We start from the raw sequence: 18,589 nt of genomic DNA, 5'->3' as shown, positions 1-18,589 counted from the left end.
ATTCTGCCAGGTCTGACCACGTGATATTACCATTCTGACTTGGTTCTCCATGTATTTTCCAGACGATCCAATCCAAAAGGTCATCAGGCATGAGTGGGATCTGCTGAATCGATAAAGCTATGATACAACTCAGACTTCTGCTTGACTCCGTCTCTCATCCTGTATTTTAAGCTGTCTGTCAGTCCAGCTCAGTATTCACTTCTGGCATGAGTTATACATCGACAGCGACTGTTGAGGAAAGGAATTCAGCCGATATTCATCACACGCACACACACGGAACTCTCACCTTCCACACATCTGTCTTTCTCACCACATCCTTGATTTTGACTCAGACTGTATTTCTGTGTCTGTCGCTCTCTGTCGTTGAAACTTGAAACTCAGATTTCTGATCAGAAATCAAACCGGTACAAAGATGTGGGTGACAAATGTTCAGCTTTAATGATTCATCTTCTTTAATGATTCATCCAAAGCTTTTACTGACAGACGGTTACACGGACCATAGCAGACCACTGTGGACATGTGTAGCACTAGAGTGCTAGAGGTTTGATTTCTGATTGGCTGACAATTCTTACTAACTGGTTCTACCAAGAGTGCTCTAGTGCTACACTACCGGACTTAGTTCATCTGGCTACTTTTACTGACAGATGGTATCAAGCTCTTAACCCAAGTGCTACACTACCAGACTTAGGCCTTGGTCACACGGACCATAGCAGACCACTGTGGACATGTGACAATCTTGAGTACCGGTATAAAGATTTGTTCTGTTACTGACGAGAACTTTACTCTTATGCTATACTTGCTGACTCAGGCCTTGGTCACATGTCTGCAGAGGCCCACTATGGTCCATCTGGTACAGTACGTATTTTTTTTGCATTTCCATTAGGAATAGTACCAAAATAACTGGCCCCAAGCATTCCATTTTTACAGCACCCTTCCCTTGGGGTACCAGAGTAATAGTACAGTACGGCACTTTACCTTGGGTACCAGCATAAAATGCTACAGTACTGTGCAGGTGCAGCTAGACCGGCTCTCACGACAGTCAGCTGATCAGTCCATATGGTGGCCAAGGGGTACAACATGGAAGATGGTAACCGTGTGGATACTTGCTCGAAGTTAATGCGAGGAGTTTAGGGTTATTGTTTTCTTTCTGGCGTTGTTTGTCAAGAAAGAAGTTGTTGGGAACAAATGCCTACAAGTTTGAACACACGTGTAAATGAACTTGTTGATCAACGGTCATTGGAGTTTTGACAAGAGCAGGAACTGGAGCTGCTCCGAGTGGTGATAAACATTCCTACAACGTAATTATCCTTTAACAAATACGTCAAACAGCAGTAGCTATTCCAAGGCCAGGCCTCACACCTCAGCCTGACTCATGTATGTCTGTACACATGCATGAGAGTGTGTTACTATAAAACATTGGGGTTGGCAGGGACAGCACATTATTTGGTCACTAATTAAATGTAATTGCAGTTAAACTGGACTGTTATCAGCGTGTCCTCAAACAAGCCCTTTGGATGAATCTCAAGATCCTTAATTCTACATTTGGCATCATTTGCCCTACTCACACTTTATATAAACACGTTTTAAATGCTTCCAAATATCAATATCTACACACTCACTTACTGTATCTTCGAGCACCGAGCAATTGCGGTACTTATTTGCTAATGAGGCCTGTCTAAGATTATTCATGAAGGCTGCACCACAAAACCACAATCTGACTAAAGCACAAAGCCACAGAGGTAAAGGGTTTTGGCTTGGATTCCTCATTTTTTAGCCTCTGTTTGAAGTGGTAAAAGTTACATAAAGTAATCATATGGTTTCTTTCATTTTAACCCTTCAACAAACCAGTAGCTTCACCTCAACATAGAACTGATCAACCTCAACTATTAGGAATGTATTTCTCTGCAAAAAAAAAGCAGAATATAGCATTTTGCAGTCATATCGCACTCATTTTATATTTGATATATGATTATATCAGTTTACCTGGACCTGGTTTAGGCCTTGCCATCCCCACACAATTAAGTTTGGTTTAAAAAAAGTTCATAGAACAGCCACCTTTTCAATAAATAATTAAAGTAAAGCCTTAAAGGTTCAGTGAGTAACATTTTTGTGGGTTTTCTTATCTAAGATTAAATGTACTACCCATACAAATGTTTATATAAGTGTATAACTGATTGAAAAATAATATTGTTTGGTTTTCATAGCCTCAAAATAAGCCAGAATGGACAAACCAGCTGGAGTGTGCGTATGTTGCTATCAGCTAATGTAATCAGAAGGTATACTTTCACGACTATCTAAGTGTATTCACATTCAATTTATTGGAATAAAACATGCAGATACCAATGTGAAACTGCCTTTTTAAATATAAAAAAACATTTCGAGACAGAACCCCATGTTGAAATGCTTAAGTATTTCTTGCACTAACTGACTTTATCTTGCGTTATTTCTGGGTTACGAACAATAATCCCCTTAAAGTGTTGTTTAATGACACTTTAAAAGACATGAGTCATTCCCAGGCCTTTGCTTAAACGGGAAAGAAAGAAGCAGATGAGAGAGTGCAGAGCATTTGGCATGTAAACGACGCATTGGTCAAGCAGTCCCATTAGAAACTCGGCACAACAATGAAGAAAGGAGAGGCAGGCGATGATGAAAAATAGATGTATTTGGTGGATGAATTCCATATGCCGATCTTTTCTCAGACGGGAGCAGCAGACCTGGATCGGGTTTCCTTTCCCAAATCCCAGTCCTAGACTATCAGTGAGACAGCAGGAAAACTTACCTCAAATCACCATCTACTGTTGCTTTATCCTCTGCCATCAGACCTTCATGTATTACATGTTTGCATAGTCTTTATGTTTTTATTCAAACTGACATGCAAAGAACACACTCCGGTGTACTCCTCGAGTACTGGTCGACACTGCTAGCAGGCAAGGCACATCCAGGGTTGTTTTTTTTAAATATGAAGAAATGTGGTCAGTTCATGTCCGTTTAATCATCAGAACCTAATATCCCATAACTTTATGACTTATTTCAAAGACAGATGAAAAGCACTGAGAGCAGTCTGGAGTATAGCAGCGCAGCCCAGAGCATGTGTTTTGCTAATAATTTTTCCGGCCGCCATGTTTATGCAGCAGCCGCAAATGAACAAACCAGCCTGAGTGTGTGTGTGTGTTTCGCTAATGGCTATCGGCTAACGTAAACAGAAGGTATTGTTTAATTCAAAGGAAAACAAAACTATTGTGTGGAATATAGCAGCATAGACAAGACCATGCATTTCACTAGTGGCTAATGCTATCGGCTAACGTAAACAGAAGGTATTGTTTAACTCAAAGGAAAACAAAACTATTGTGTGGAATATAGCAGCATAGACAAGACCATGCATTTCACTAGTGGCTAATGCTATCGGCTAATGTAATCAGAAGGTACAATTTCACTACTATTTAAGTGTATAGTGCTGCTTTTTCATGGTACAGTTCTAGCACTGCTCGACTCGACTCGGTTCGGTCATAGCATGGTTGCGTGAAACTGCCATGACGTAAACACAACACAAACACACTAACTAGTGACGAGCAAAGCAGTTGTTTTCGGTGTACAGAATCATTAGAATCAGTTGATAAAAAAGATTAATTCAGTACAGACTTTGTCTGACAATCACTGAACTGAAATACAACTGAACGGGTTGTGATTCGGCTCACGATCGTTGGCTTTCAGCAGTGCTTTTGCTAAACACACCAGACTCCTCTGTTAAATATTGAGATTTTAGACATTTCCTTGTTGGAGATTAACACACATTTTCATGATTTTTAAGTCTTTTTAACTGATCTGCAGTTCGGCATTGTGCGGTCTGATTCCTGTGTCGGACGTCGCACTTATGACTCTTCCAGTGACGACACCCTCTGATCAATCAGTCTGTCGACGTCACATTTTAGTATTGGCTCAACCCACCTGGAACCTTGCCAGAGCAGGTACTAAAAAGCAAGTACTTTGCTTTTCCATTAGGGTTCGTAAAACTGACGCTTATAATGGAAAGTGACTGTGGTGATGCTGAGCTAAATGCTAAAGATGAACAGCTAGAAGTCATTTTCATAGGAAATGTGTAAATGATAGTAAATTACCCTGGTAACATTTTTGACATTACTTTAAACACTTATTTGATATGTATTTTAGCATTATCCCCCTCATTTTCTTGGCACCAGTGCAGAGAAAATAGTGACTTTCCAAGTATTTCTGTCTGCTGAAATATCAAACTGAAGTGGCTGTAGCTCTTTGTAGTTGTGGTTCCTCAAACTACTCAATGAGTGCCCTTATTTTAACTTCTCCAGAGCCTTGGTATAAGCACTGGCATAATATTTGAACAGTATGAGTGTTTAGTTTAAGAGCTTTGCTGCTGATAATGGAGTTTTTGTGATATTTGCCAAGCAGGTGAGGATCCTCCCAGGAATCTTGAGATAAAAATGTCCGACCAAAACCTTCTGTGTGGTTGTTGAGGGCCAACAACATAGCTGCAGGTAGATCTTTGATACTGTGGAATATAGACAACATCTCCCCATAGTATGGGACATATTTCTCAATAACTTACTCACACTGACAGCAGCCCTTGAAGTGGAACCAGTCTAATGATACAGCAGGGAGAGAACACACACCCAGGGCTCTGGCAACGTGATGCTTGGTCATCCTGCAAAGTTGTTGATCCAAGATCAACACGTGCACCGCAACACTTCATCATCAAGGAAGGCTCTGTGTCGGTCAGACAAACACAATCTTAAGGGTTTCTGAAATCTCAACAGCATTACAAAAATACAACTTTAAATGCGAGTTGTTTGGCATAAATGTATGACCTGTAAGTGTATTAAGTCTCTCCAGCTTACCTACATGAATCTGTGCACAAGCTCTATAGCTGCTACATGATTGAAAACCCTAAGATCTATATCTCTACCCTGGGTTACCTTGGGTTTTGTAATCTGCAGTTTAATCCAAATGTAACGGTTTGATCCGATGTGAGTTTGGTCAGGTTTCGGGGGCTGTAGCAACGAGAGCAGAAAAAATTGAGTACTTAAATTTTTTCCAGTGTTTTCTCGGACTTATGTCTCAGATACTGCAGCGCTGCGGTAAAGAAAATGGAAAGAACAAATTGGAGCAGATAGGCATGGCTTTTTCCTCGCATCATTTGTGATGGACATTTTTCAAACCAGTGACCAGTTTATGCAAATAAAAAAGACAAAAAGAGAGCAGCAGATGTGTGGTTTAGATAGCAGACCTCAGTCATAATGGGGCTGGTAGCGTGATGTATGAGCCAATTTAAATAACATAAACCTTCGCTACATCTGGAAACTTGACACACACACGCACACACACACACATATATGCATACACATGTAATATCCAAGCATATACACACACAAAGTGCTGCAGACCATGTGGCATTAACAAACAAACATTACCCCTTTTGTGCCTGGCTCCCAGGAGCTGAGGGAGCCGTAGCTACAACAACTGGGCTACTTCAGTCTATTTGGCCAGTCTGCCTCAATCTACTTCAGTGGTGCTATAGGAGCCATGGGATGTTGGCACAGCATGCAGAAATGCTCCCCCCCCCCATCCCTTGCACATTCCATCCACTATTATAATTCTTGGTTTAACATTAAGATTCTTGCAACAAAAGATGATGATTCAGTAGTTACTAACTTTGTCTGCCTGCCATCTGGTGCAGAGCAGGTATAATGAGCTTCCTCACGTTGGCCTCCGTCCCATCACTGGCACCAGGCTGGCTACAACCATTGGCACTGAGACTGTTGCTAACACTTTAATGGCTTTTTTGCTTTTAATTCTTATTAAAAGCTTATTTGTTTGTGACAACCAGGGAGTACTGCATGTCTTGTTCGTAAACAGAAAGAGGAGCAACTGGACGCTGGACAATTCCACTCAAAAGGTCCAGTGTGTAGTGTTCAGCAGGGTTTATTGGCAGAAATGCATATGTGTGTAACCCTGAATCTTGATGGGTAGCGTCCTTGGTACTGCCGCGGCAGGAGAGTTCCAAAGTTCTACTTTTATTCACATGACAACACACGCACTCTTATTTTATAAACACATGAGACAGCTACAGATAAAGACAGGTCATTTAATTTTATTTTTTATTTTTTTATTTTTTTATTTTTTATTTATGTTTATCAAGGAGAAACATACAAGATAATCTCAGTACAATTATACACTCAGAAACTTGTAAAATTGCACAATCAAATAATCTCCCATCTATTACTCTTCTTTTATATTGACAGGTCATTTTAATACTCCTCACATGGGGCTGAACGTGCAGCTTTGGGGCCCCCTCATGGCTTTTGGGCCTTATGCATTAGCATAGTCCGCACATAACAAGCAATAGCTATGGTTAAAACAAAAATTGTTTGCCTTTTGTAGACTTTAGGCTTTATTAAGGTTTCACAGCAGCTCTGATAAGCAAACTAGCCTTATACATTTCATATTTAGCTGGTTTATGCAAACAAAGAGCAATAATATCCTTTCTAGTATGTTAAGACCACTATAGTTCCTGTCTCACCATTACATGTCATAAGTTCTTACACACAGGACACAGTTTGACTAAGTGAAAATCAAAAGAAATTCAATAAAAATGTGGCCCGAGCCGAGCTACAAAAGTTCAAAAACAAACAAAAAGAACCACTACTTTCCACAGCCAGCACGCATGCACAGTATGTAGAACATTTGGAGGCAGAGAACACAAAATATGAATGTAATCCACAACATAAACTCTCTGACACACTCGTACACGGCCCACGTAGGTGGCCGACCATGATAACAAACAGTATAATTAGAAGCAGGTAAACGTTACGAGGCTTTCTATTATCTAAACTGCAATAATTTACCAGATGAAGTAGCGTCTGGCTGACTTAATGACATAGATGCGAGGTCGCCATGCAGAGTAAGGGGTGGGGGGGGCGTGGTTTAAGGAGTAAAAAAACATCACTGGTACACAGCCACATACAATAGCACTGCCTCTGGAGTTCAAGCCAAGACTAAATGTTCTCTATGTTACTGCGATTTGAACGAGATGAAAGATTGAATTCAGATACTAGCCGAAAGCAAACTGCATAAACTGAGAAGACATGTCTTCAACTGTTTTTTAACTGCACATATTTATATATATATACAGATATATATATATGTATATATATACATATATATATATATATATATATATACATATATGTTATAGAATTTTATGTGCAATTAATTGCATATAATGGTATTTGAAGGCCAGTGTCATGGGAGATGGGACCTTTTTTATGTGTTTATGATATGGATGGCACGATAGCACTTTTTCATGACCAATACCAATATCCCAAATTTGAGTATCTGTCGATACCATTATCAGTCATTTTAGACCTTTTAAAACATGAAGCTGTTAACAACACATTGGTGCCATTTCAAGCTATTTCAAAGACATTATTCTCCAACCGTGTGACAAATATTCTTCTCCCATAAAGTGGGCTACTGCTGAATTTTATTTACATTTACAGTCTGTACATAGTGAAGCGTAGAATTTTTGGATTGTATCAGATTTTACATTTCCGATCCAGTGATCTTGACCAGTATCGGAGCGATACAGATACTGAGATAATATCGTATTGGCTCATTCCTAGTGCTGAATATAGTGATATAAGATTAGCCTAATTTAGCATCAAAACAGAAAACAGCCAATTGTGGTTTCTCTTTGGTGTTCTATGCATGTACTTATTAAACTAAGTGGCAACTCACATAACATAAACTACTGTTAATATTTATTTTTCAAAAGGTACCAGGTACTTACCATAATGGAAAAGCAAAAAAACAACGTCCTATCTACATCCTGAAGCATAGCCCACTTTATTTTCTTATTTTTACTTTTGAAGAGACAACATTTATCAAAATGGACATCATGTTGTATTGAAGAAGACCTGAAAAAAGTGATTAAGGCCATAAAATCCCCAGAACAATGTTTACTAAAGTTATGAATCAAGTGAGACGTTAGCTCATTTTCTCACTAACAAGCTTTCTGAATCTGATGATTTAGCCCCCTGATTATCAATGATGAGCATATAAGTTCCAGTTTTTAGGTTATATTCATTATTTACAGTCTGTGTGACTGACTTCAGACTTAATTGTTGACATATTAATTTGGGAGCAAGTCAAGCTAGCTGTTCCCTCCTAGCATTGTTTGTTTTTCTAAGCTAGGCTAATCATACATTGCCCATATAGCTCCATAGTCAGCACACAGAACGTAAAGCTTATTCAGAGTATTGTTTTAGTAGAACAAGACTTTTCACAGACACATTTCTTCTATATTTCAAATACAGTGTATTTCTGTCCTCTGAATGTTATTGGTGAGTATTAATGTATTACGCCATGTAAATATCTTCACTTTTCTGTCCTGCTTTTCTGTCATTTCTCTCGCTATTGTCTTATTCAAGCTGTCGTTGTGTTTTTGATGCTCAGATTCGAGAGAAAGTTGTGTTTCTCACATCTAAACTGACCTTAAATGGAGAAAATGTAACATATACAGTTTGTTATTGTAGTTCAGGCTCATTCACCAATTCACCAATCACCAGTAAATGACACCCAGAGAGAATGTAGATCCTACAACTAGGGCAACTGACCCTGTTCGTGTTCAGAGGCAGTAGAGATACATTTTATTTTTATTTTTCTAAATCACATTAAACTGCGGCCGACTCCAACACCCTCGTCATGTGTTTCCACTTTTTACCGTGATTGTATTCCTCTTCATTATTCATTCAAACGGAGTTGTAGCAGTGGCCAGCACTTGTAGCAAATGCCTTCCATGTGTCTCTAATTGCCTCAGTCGAGGTATTTAACACAAGGTGAAGTCATTAACACATGGACACACTTGTCAGATGTGGAGCCAGTCGGCCGCGGGTGAGGGAGTCGACAACAGAAAGCGAAACATCCTCCACGGCGCTCCACGCCAACACACTGCGCATCAAAATATCTGTTTAAAATGTCACAGAAAAAATACAAAGGTGATTAACACTGCGATGTTTCTATATGCTGTTACATCTATCAATTCCAGTACATAAATTCTGTTATTTTAGGCATTAAGTCAAGGTTTTTTTGTCAGTTTTATAAAAGCCTGACACATGATGTAGCAAAGTCTGAAGCTTTGTCCTCCAATCATGTCGTTTTAGCAAAAGCAACAGAAATGGGGATCCATGCACAAGTCAACAGCATCACCTGCTGTCCATCAGAGGCCACTGCGTCCATCCAGGTCCAGGTTCACACAGACTCGGTGGTGCTGAGCTGTTAATAAGAAGCAGAGGAGAAGATGAGATGAAGATGTGCAGACTTTAGTCTCCACTCTGCTGGGGAACTGGCAGGCGCTGCATGTGCTGAGGATCTGGCACAGAACATGGTGTAGGTGTTGGACACAGAAGACATTCTGACAAGACATTGTTAAGGAAAAGCTACTGGATTATAATGTTTTCTATTTTTTTTCCACATTTATCAGCTGCTCAGTAATGCAATGAAAGAAAGCCATGATACACCCACTCCAGATCCACGCTCCACATTCATTTTTAACTGCTTTTTTGCCAACATGAGCATTTATCCGCAATGACACAGTGAAACACACACTGTATTGATGTCCATTCATTTGGACAACCTGAACAAAGCTCATCCCTAACCTTAACCATAACCAGTTAATGCCTTACCCTAATCTTAACCTAACCACGATATAAAATGTAGCCCTTAACGTAACCAGTTCTTCATCATGCCTCATCAGGACCAGGTTTTGGATTCCACGAGGACTTCTGGTCTTGTCAAGATCAGTGTTTATGCCCGAAAAACTCCTAACAAGGTAACAGACACACACACACACACGGAGGTATTTATGTCCTGCATTAACAATAAATACATGATGTACAGGTTATTTATTCTCTATAACAGTGGTTCTAATGCATCCATTACCGTTATATCTGACATCGTTTGTAGATTGCTTTCTCGAGAACTTCTGCTCTATAAAAGCTCATTCTTATGATTTCCAGCCAAATGTCACCTTTAGTCATAGTATGTGTATGTGGTGCTGTGGATCTGCACGCAGCTGTCACGTGAAGCTCTGCACACGTCTACGTCAGAGGGCTTCCCTTTAAGTCTATCTGTGATCAGCACATGGTCAGAGCAAACATTTGAGGACATCCCACACTGTCCAGCTGTGTCGTATACGTTCACGTGCCAACATGCCACACACACACACACACACACATTTACACATACACTGCAAAATATTCACAGTAAACTACCAGCATGTGGTTGCTAAGTGCACACATGTAATTTAGCGGAAAACTGTTTTTACTTCAGTTATGCATTTTCATTTATACATATTGTATACTGCTATAACTTCACATTCTTTTCTCTGTAAAAAAAACAAAACAAAAAAAACAACACTCTTTACATCAGGGGTGTCGAACGTACGGCCCGCGGGCCAGAACCGGCCTGTCCGGCCCAAAGGATTAATTTGTTATGAATTAGAATCTAATGTGAAATATTTTGTTGAAATTGCGCTTATGTTTCTCAAGAAATGTCATGTTTTGAAAAAAAAAAAAAAAAAAAAAAAAAAAGATACTTCATGAATGTAAACATTTGGAGTTCTTGTTGTTTATAGGTTATTTTGCTTATTATTTTACTGGCCTGGCCCACTTGAGATCAAATTGTGTTGTGGCCCCTGAACTACACATAAACACACTTGTTTGTAGCCTTTTGGTGTGACTTATGCCCTTTCTTTGAAATAAAAAGAACATTTAAATGACTTAAAGGACAGGAAACGGTATACTTGTCCCTTTAAAAACAAGTGAAACACTATTTTCATTCGATCCAATCATCATCTGATATCCTTTTGTTGACACTGTTTACAGCTGTATCATCTCTCCTGTGGCTTATCTCACAGTGAGGCTACTAAAAAAAAGTGATCCCAGAGATGATGGGTCATTTGTGCGCTAAACGTGAGTAATGGCCCCTAAATGAGGGGATCATCATCCCCGTGTGATCGCCACGAATTTGATCAACAGCAGGGGGGAGGGGGTGGGGAGAGAGAGAGAGAGTGGAGCCATTGATCAGCACGACGATCTTGTGAATTTGATCCCTGTTGTTCGGGGCTGAATGATTGGAGGGCACAATAATAATAATGATGGAGGAATAAACACGTCATGGGCCGGTGGGGGAGGGGTGAGGAATGTGCGCGTTAACGGCAGCTTTAGAAAAAGGAAAAAAACGCGCCCCTCGTGTGCGTCACGGCCCCCGCGGTTCGTTTGCTCTCCAGCGACTGGCTTCATGCTGATAACAGACAACTGCGCCCGGGGAACACATGACGAGGAGCGGCGGCGACAAAACATCATTATGGGTCAACTTTGTTTGGCTGCTGCGGGTTGTAAAAACGACACTCATATGTTGGAACATATCCATCACTTCAAAAACATCCTAAAACTGAAATAGTGCGTATTTATGTCACGGTTTTACTGACTTTTTGTTGCCCCTTTATATTCATCCAACAATTCAAACACCATCCATATTCGGAATGTGGTCAAACTGGTCATCTGGACACGTTATTAGTAAGTAGTCTCCATGGTTACTGCTGTCATGAGGGGGGTTTATCACGTGTATAAATGATCTTGTAAGTGCAATAACAGCTTAGAAAACCCCTCCGTGTCTCTACAAACATGGCCCTGCTCTCTGATAAAAGCCAGTCTGTTTGGTCGCTTCACCTTCTCGAACCTGGACATACAAATTAAGGGGAATTAGTCATTTATTTATGAGCTTTATGGCTGAGTCTCGGGTCATTTTCACCTTTCCTTTGTGTTTTTTTCTTACCACCATTGTCAAATCAAGGGCCAATCATCTCCCGGTGTTTGGTGAATACAGGGACCAGGCTGTCATCAAAGGCAGCGGGATCTCCCTTTATCACCCACAGCCCACTCAGGTGTGGAGCTCAGTCCACTCTCACTAAAATATGACCATAGCAGGAGCTCTGCGCCTCTGGATCCTCCTCGCCCTCCACCTGAGGTGCGCGGCGCCGCTCACCATCCCTCGGGGCAGAGGGGCGGCGGAGCGGCGGGTCAGCGCGGACCAGGAGACGAGGACCGCGGGCGAGCGTCTGGACGCGCTGCTCCACCTGAAGGAATCGCTGCGCGGTCCGGCTGCTGCTCCGCACAAGAAGGCGCCGCAGTTCATGCTGGATCTTTTTAACGCGGTGTCGGTTTCAGATGGATCACCGAAGAGCCAGAAAGACATTTTGGAAGGAAACATAGTGAGGAGCTTTGAGGATAAAGGTGAGCCAAAACCACGAGGAATTTACTTTTACGCACGGGATTTTTGCTGGGTTGTTTTTTTCTTCTTCTGCGAATTATGATATGTTAAATATATTGGATCAATGTGACTATATTTAAAGTTTTACATGTAAGCACTACATGGTTTAGAATGCGTAAAGGTCATCAAGGCGCGCATTTACGCAGATTTTACGCATGGTTAAAAGTAACTATAAAGAACCCTTTTAGAGCACATTATTTTAAAATCTCATGTCAGACATTTTATTGAATCTATGAAGTAAATGTATCTCGTGTAGAAGCTGAGTTTCTCAGCAAAGTAGCAGCTAAATACATTTGGTTCATTTTGGGCGAAGTGAGTATTTCTAGGTATTGTTCTGTTTTCCTAAGTTTTCATGTCATTATATTTAAGTATTTTTTTTATAATTTATTGTTATATTCTTATAGAAATTGTTTTGGCTTTTAAAAAAATAAAATAAAACAATATATAGAAGTCAGTCATGGAATGATATACTGTATGATTGGATCTTGATTCCTAAAAATATTGAATATAAAAACACATTTTGTTTCATCATTTCACTAAAGAGGTGCTCGGTGTTTTCCATCCGCAGGTCACACAGGAGAGAGGTTTCACTTCTTCAACCTGTCATCTTTCGACAAAGAGGAGAGAATGATCAAAGCAGAGTTCCGTTGGTTCAGAAAGAAACAGAAGTTTTACCTCGGAAAGTCATATGGACCTCATTTCTATAAGGTAAAAAATATGATATTACATTTTAAATGTTTTGTCAGATTGTTGTATTTCTGGTCAAATTTGACATTCTAGAGTAGTTTGTGGACTAGGGCGTGACTTCATGTTGGTTAGACACAGTTTAATGTTGATGTTGACCGTCCAGGTGGATCTGTATGAGGTGCTGGACAGCAGAGTGAAGCCGTGGAGAGGAAACCTCATCACGTCCAGACTGGTGCCACTCTACACTCAGGGATGGGAAGTCTTCAACGTCACTCAAACAGTAAATGCCTTACTTTTAATTTCACATTTTGCTATCTTTATTCATAGTTAAAAAAAAAACATATTTCTTAACTCTTTCCCCTGCTGTGATTGACAGGTGTCTAAGTGGATCCGGAACAGTCAGGAGAACAACGGCATCCTGGTGGTGACCACACTTCCTTCTGGTAACTGGATGGAGTCGGTGGTGTCGTCGTCATCCAAGCAGAGTGGAGAGCTGTCTGACACTAACTCCTACCTGGTCATATTCTCTGATGACGGGAGGACAGGAGCGTCCAACCAGTCATACCTGGGTAAGATGGAGACACTGATGTGGTTGTGTTAATGTGAGAAAACAAGAGAAAGTGTGTGCACTTTAATGCATTGTTGTCATTATTACATTTTTAAGTTTTAAGCTCGACTTTATAAGCACGGTTTTTCTCTTTTACTTCAATTATATACTGTTTACTGCATATTTGTATGCTATGAATGTACAGTAAGATCAAAAATACTCAAAAATATTCATTTATACTAGTTTCATTCACTAAATATTATTACAGTTTAGTGACTTATATCATATTCCCTCTTTTAATTCAAATGTATGCTGTGTATTGCATAGTATTAAGCTATCACTGCTGTACACTAAAATGTTATATTATAAAAATACTCCAAAAATATTAATATATGCTAGTAGTCACTAAATAGTGATACTATATTGTAACTGTATTGTTATTTTTAAGGGATAGCCTCTTTTCTATTGTAATTATATCCTGAATAATTAATAGTACTATGCTGTCACTGTACAGTAATATGCAATACTACAAAAACACTACGAGTATCACTCACTAGTATCACACTTGATGTTATTTTAATGTTATTAATGGATTTTTAAGTGATCAGCTGTATCACAGTGGTCTGTTTTATATCACTATTATACAATATATTGCATAATATTAAGGTTTCTCTGTACAATAACAGGTATTAGTGCAAAAACACTACTATAAAATAGTACTATATACACATAACATACCTTTTTCTGAGTACCTGCATGTAAACATAATATAATATGTATGTATTTTATTCATAATATTACTAGGCAGGCACAGAGATAAAGGTATATTATAACCACAATGTACCTATATCTGTGTACCTGCACTTAAATATACAGTATTGTGGTCTACTGGAGTTTCTCCACACAGATATTTGTACATTTCACTGATATAATATTTGGTTTGTTGTCACATTTGTTTGTAGTATAAAGTTAATTTTACACTTTGACATTTTGGCAGCTGCAGTTTGAGTTTCTAAACTACAAATATTTGCAATGCTCCAAAATCTCACTTAGTGTTTATGACATAGTATTTTGAATTTGTAATCCCTCAAAATCTCCCAAAAATAATGACATCATTTTATTTTTGCCACTTTTCTCACCTTGTATTATCATTTTGTTTTCTTTACAAAGGTCAAGGTCGACCTCCAGCAGCAGCACCTGCGCATCACGACCACAGCAGCAGGAAGAAACGTGCGTCTACCGGTTCCTCCTCCCACGGCCACTCGCAGCCCTGCCAGCGGGTTCCTCTCTTTGTCGACTTTGAGGAGATTGGCTGGTCAGGCTGGATCATCTCTCCCCGTGGATACAACGCCTACCACTGCAAAGGCTCCTGTCCATTCCCACTGGGCGGAAGCCTCAGAGCCACCAACCACGCCACGGTGCGCTCCATCATGCACGCGCTGAGGCTCTCTGCTGATGAAGTGGGAGCGCCCTGCTGCGTACCCGACAAACTCCAGTCCATCAGCTTGTTGTACTTTGACGACGAGGAGAACGTGGTCTTGAAGCAGTACGACGACATGGTGGCACTAAGCTGCGGCTGCCACTGATCTTCCCTTTTTAACGATGAGCGGACAATGATGGGGATGATGGGGGATGATGGCTTGAGGGAGCTATTTTAAAACACTGTATTTTTGTGAAAATGTTTATTTATTGTATTATTTTTGAGAAATAAAACCACTATTCCCCTGCTATTAATCATCCTTTTTCCTAGGTTAGTCTATGCGTTTATAAGGAGTTGATAGCCCTGAATACTACAGACTGACGGGATTAATAATCCTGAATTTAGATAATGTTCATGTGTTTATATAACACTAGTTGCTGCAGGTCAGGTCAACTCAAGGTTGGTGATATTGTCTATGATGCTGATATATAATGTCAAAATACTCTTCTCTGGAATTATGTGTATTTCCACTTGTCATAATTTGTATTTAATCTCTTTACTGTGTTTTTATCATCTGGCCAGCAGATGGCAGCACAGACACTTATCTGAAGACTAATTCTCCACAGTACAATCTGCAAAATTCAAACATTTCTCACCAATCATATCAATTCTAATTATCATATTTTAAACAAACACGCAGTTTTGATTGATTTCTACAGCATTTTTTTCCAGACGGGAACATCGAGTGGAGTGAAAACAACAACAAGAGTACAACACAAGTCTGTAAAAACAGTTGTTTTTTTATTGGAATGGATCACAGACACAATGCAGCCCTGCTTTTACTCTAAGTTTAGAAAAATGCCAATGCAACAAACTTGCAAAACCAGCTCTCCTCTGTGATCTGTTTATTAAAAATAAACAAAAAAAAACAAAACAAGAGTTGCAATAATTCCAGTTCAAGCTTTTAAAAAGTAAAAATTAGTTTTGTAACTGCATTTTTTAACTAAAGCATGCAACTTTTTTTAAATAACGTAATGTAGTTGTGTGAGTAATCGGATGGAATTGTGTACCAAATTGAAAATACTGTTTTAATAAATGATCTTTATTTCCGTTTAAAAAAAAAAAAAGATAATTGAAGTTACTGGAAGCTGAATCTTGAGGCAGCAAACTCTGCAGGAAGTAAAAACAAAACGCTGCAAAACCTGAACAGTACTACAGACCCTAGTCGTTGGATATAACAAATACAATAAATATACCACATTTACATTCAAGCTCTGTGTTTAAAATACATTATGTACATGGATCGTCCATGTCCTCCGTCCGTCTCAGAAAAATAATTGCACGTCATCTTACACAAATTCTTCAACCCGCATTCGAACAAAGAACATTCAACATCAACTACCATTCGACCACAAACCCATGAAGTCTTCTCACTTTACACTCATGTCCAAAAATTCCCCTTCACAATAAAGTGTGAAAGTCATTAGTTCTTATAAGCTTCACAAAGCTCAAGCAAATAAAGGATCAAAATGCAAAAATCACATGACCTTGAAAGAAAGATCCACCCTCAAACACGTTTTCACTGTTAAGGTGAAGCAGATTTTGGTGATGTGTCCTTGCATTTCTCAATCTTCACTTATTTATTTAATATCTGTTTCTCATATTTACTTCTCTAACATGGAGATAAAGCCTCCTGTGACTCACACCAACATTCACATGTAAAGAAATCTTTCATATAAATGTTTTTGTTCTTTTGAAATCTTTGTCCTATATCTAGGAAATAACCAAATGGAGTAAATGTAGATGTGTCAGGGTGGAGTTGGAAACAAAAACTTAATATGTCCAGGAATGCAAAGAACACCACGATCTGATGGTGCCAAAAACAGTATGTAAGGAGGGTGGCATTTTTCCTTTCAAACCTCATGGCTTTTCAGCTCGGACAGTCCAGCTCCTCAGTGCCCATGAACTCCCCTAATATGTGGTCATGTTGACCAAAGACTGGCTCTAAATAAGGACGTCCCTCCTTACAGTGCATTTGCCTCGACCTCTTCAGGTGTCTTTGCTCAAAATCCTCTGGCTCCACATGGGCAGTTTTGATGGTAGCTTTCTGAGCCATGGGGGACAAAGGGACTGGTACAAAGCTGTGGTAAACAACCAGAGGTGGGGTCAAGACCTCTATGGGGGACGGCTGAGGAAGAGCACCATCAGGCGGCTGGACTGGCAGCTGCACGTAGCTCCCCGTTTCAGGATCAAAGAAGGTCTTAGTTTTGACTTGTATGGGCATATCTACAACAAAATATTGCCCAGAGTCGGGATCCTGGAGGAGCTTCCGCTGGGTCATCGGGAACGACTGTGTGACGATGGTGTGCTCAATGCTGGACTGGCGTGAAAGCTGGCTGGTGTGGCTGGATTGGCGAGACAGGGTTGAAGGGTGAGTCACTTCGGTGCCATACGCATCGATACTTTGACTCCTTCTCACTGGGTTGTCTCTGCTGGCCTTGACTCTGGCTCGGCCTCTCTGGTGCAGACCATCTATGATGGATTTCTCGATGCGCTGGGACCTTGGATCAAACCTCTCGTTGGCGGACATATCGGCACTGAACCTGCGTTCAACTCTATCTCCCAGGTATCTGTCAATGCTTTGCGATCGGCTCAGTGGTCCGTCTGATGCTGGGTTCTCGCTGACCTGAGCCTTGTACACAGGTACGTTACTGATGACCCTATCAGTGCTGTAATGTCTTGACTTATCTCGAATGTGTCTGTCGCTTGTGCGACCTTGTCTTTCTGCTGACACAACCTGATCTCTGCCCATGTTACTGCTGTCGAGGCTCTGTCTTGGAGTGTTTTGGTTCATCTCTGTTCTGTCTTGATGGCGGTTTTCCCCCTTGTGGCTTCTTCTTTCTTGGCGAATTTGCTCAGCTGTGTTGTTAATGGCTGTGCCACGATGACGGTGACCATCCTCCGATGTTTCTCTGTGTTTCTTCTCACTGCTCTTGCTAGTCCTACTTCCGCCACTGCTGCTGCTCTTCTGCTCCGACTTGTCACCCTTGTGTCTCTCTGCTCTGTGTTTGCTGCTGCTGTGAGACGACTTTTGGTCGGATTTCTGAGCCTCTTCCTTTTTCATTCTTCTATTTGTCAGCTTGATGGCTTTGAGAACAGCCTTTTCAGATTTGGGTAAGACAGCCGGTGCTTTGGGTAGCCCGGGTTGACTGTCATTTCCACTGTAGTTGGATCCTGAGCATTCACTGGGAACCTTGGACACTTCAGGCTCTACCAAAAGACCTGTACTAATTCCCACCTCTACTGCTGTGTCAGCTGTGCTGGTTGTTAAGCTTTCCACACCTTCAGATGATGGACTCACTCCAGAAAATCTGTCTTCTTCCTGTGGAACAGTGAGGAATTGACCAGCTTGGAGATTCTTTGGCTTTTCATTTTGTATCTTTGAAGGTGTGGGCAAAGGAGGAGGTAATTTGTTGGTTGGGATCTCCTTAGGTTTAGAGTTTTCATTAGGACTTAAACTGGCAACAGCTTCTATAGCCTGTGGGAGCACTGGATTTCTCTTTGCTTGATGTAAC

At 40.4% G+C, this 18,589-nt stretch overlaps 1 protein-coding gene and 1 long non-coding RNA gene across 2 annotated transcripts in view; both read left to right on the top strand.

The window, feature by feature from the left end:
• Nucleotides 1-9,860, top strand: part of LOC131448868 (uncharacterized) — a 38,001-nt gene extending 28,141 nt beyond the window's left edge. The window contains exons 2-3 of the long non-coding RNA XR_009234231.1: nucleotides 9,192-9,417; nucleotides 9,785-9,860. This is a non-coding gene — a long non-coding RNA (uncharacterized LOC131448868). The remainder of the gene's footprint in view (nucleotides 1-9,191; nucleotides 9,418-9,784) is intronic.
• A 1,322-nt stretch (nucleotides 9,861-11,182) lies between these two features.
• LOC131448726 (bone morphogenetic protein 2-like) lies at nucleotides 11,183-15,427 on the top strand. The gene is made up of 5 exons (XM_058621429.1): nucleotides 11,183-12,323; nucleotides 12,929-13,068; nucleotides 13,211-13,327; nucleotides 13,424-13,616; nucleotides 14,765-15,427. Exons 1-5 carry the CDS (start codon nucleotides 12,005-12,007, stop codon nucleotides 15,178-15,180), a joined length of 1,185 nt encoding a protein of 394 aa, XP_058477412.1. The 5' UTR covers nucleotides 11,183-12,004; the 3' UTR covers nucleotides 15,181-15,427.
• The last annotated feature ends 3,162 nt before the right edge of the window (nucleotides 15,428-18,589 follow it).

The sequence above is a fragment of the Solea solea genome, chromosome 21, assembly GCF_958295425.1.
Source record: "Solea solea chromosome 21, fSolSol10.1, whole genome shotgun sequence".
In the NCBI taxonomy this organism is placed as follows: Eukaryota; Metazoa; Chordata; class Actinopteri; order Pleuronectiformes; family Soleidae; genus Solea; species Solea solea.
Note: the sequence above shows the minus strand (reverse complement) of the source record. Positions and strands in the feature narration are given on the sequence as shown.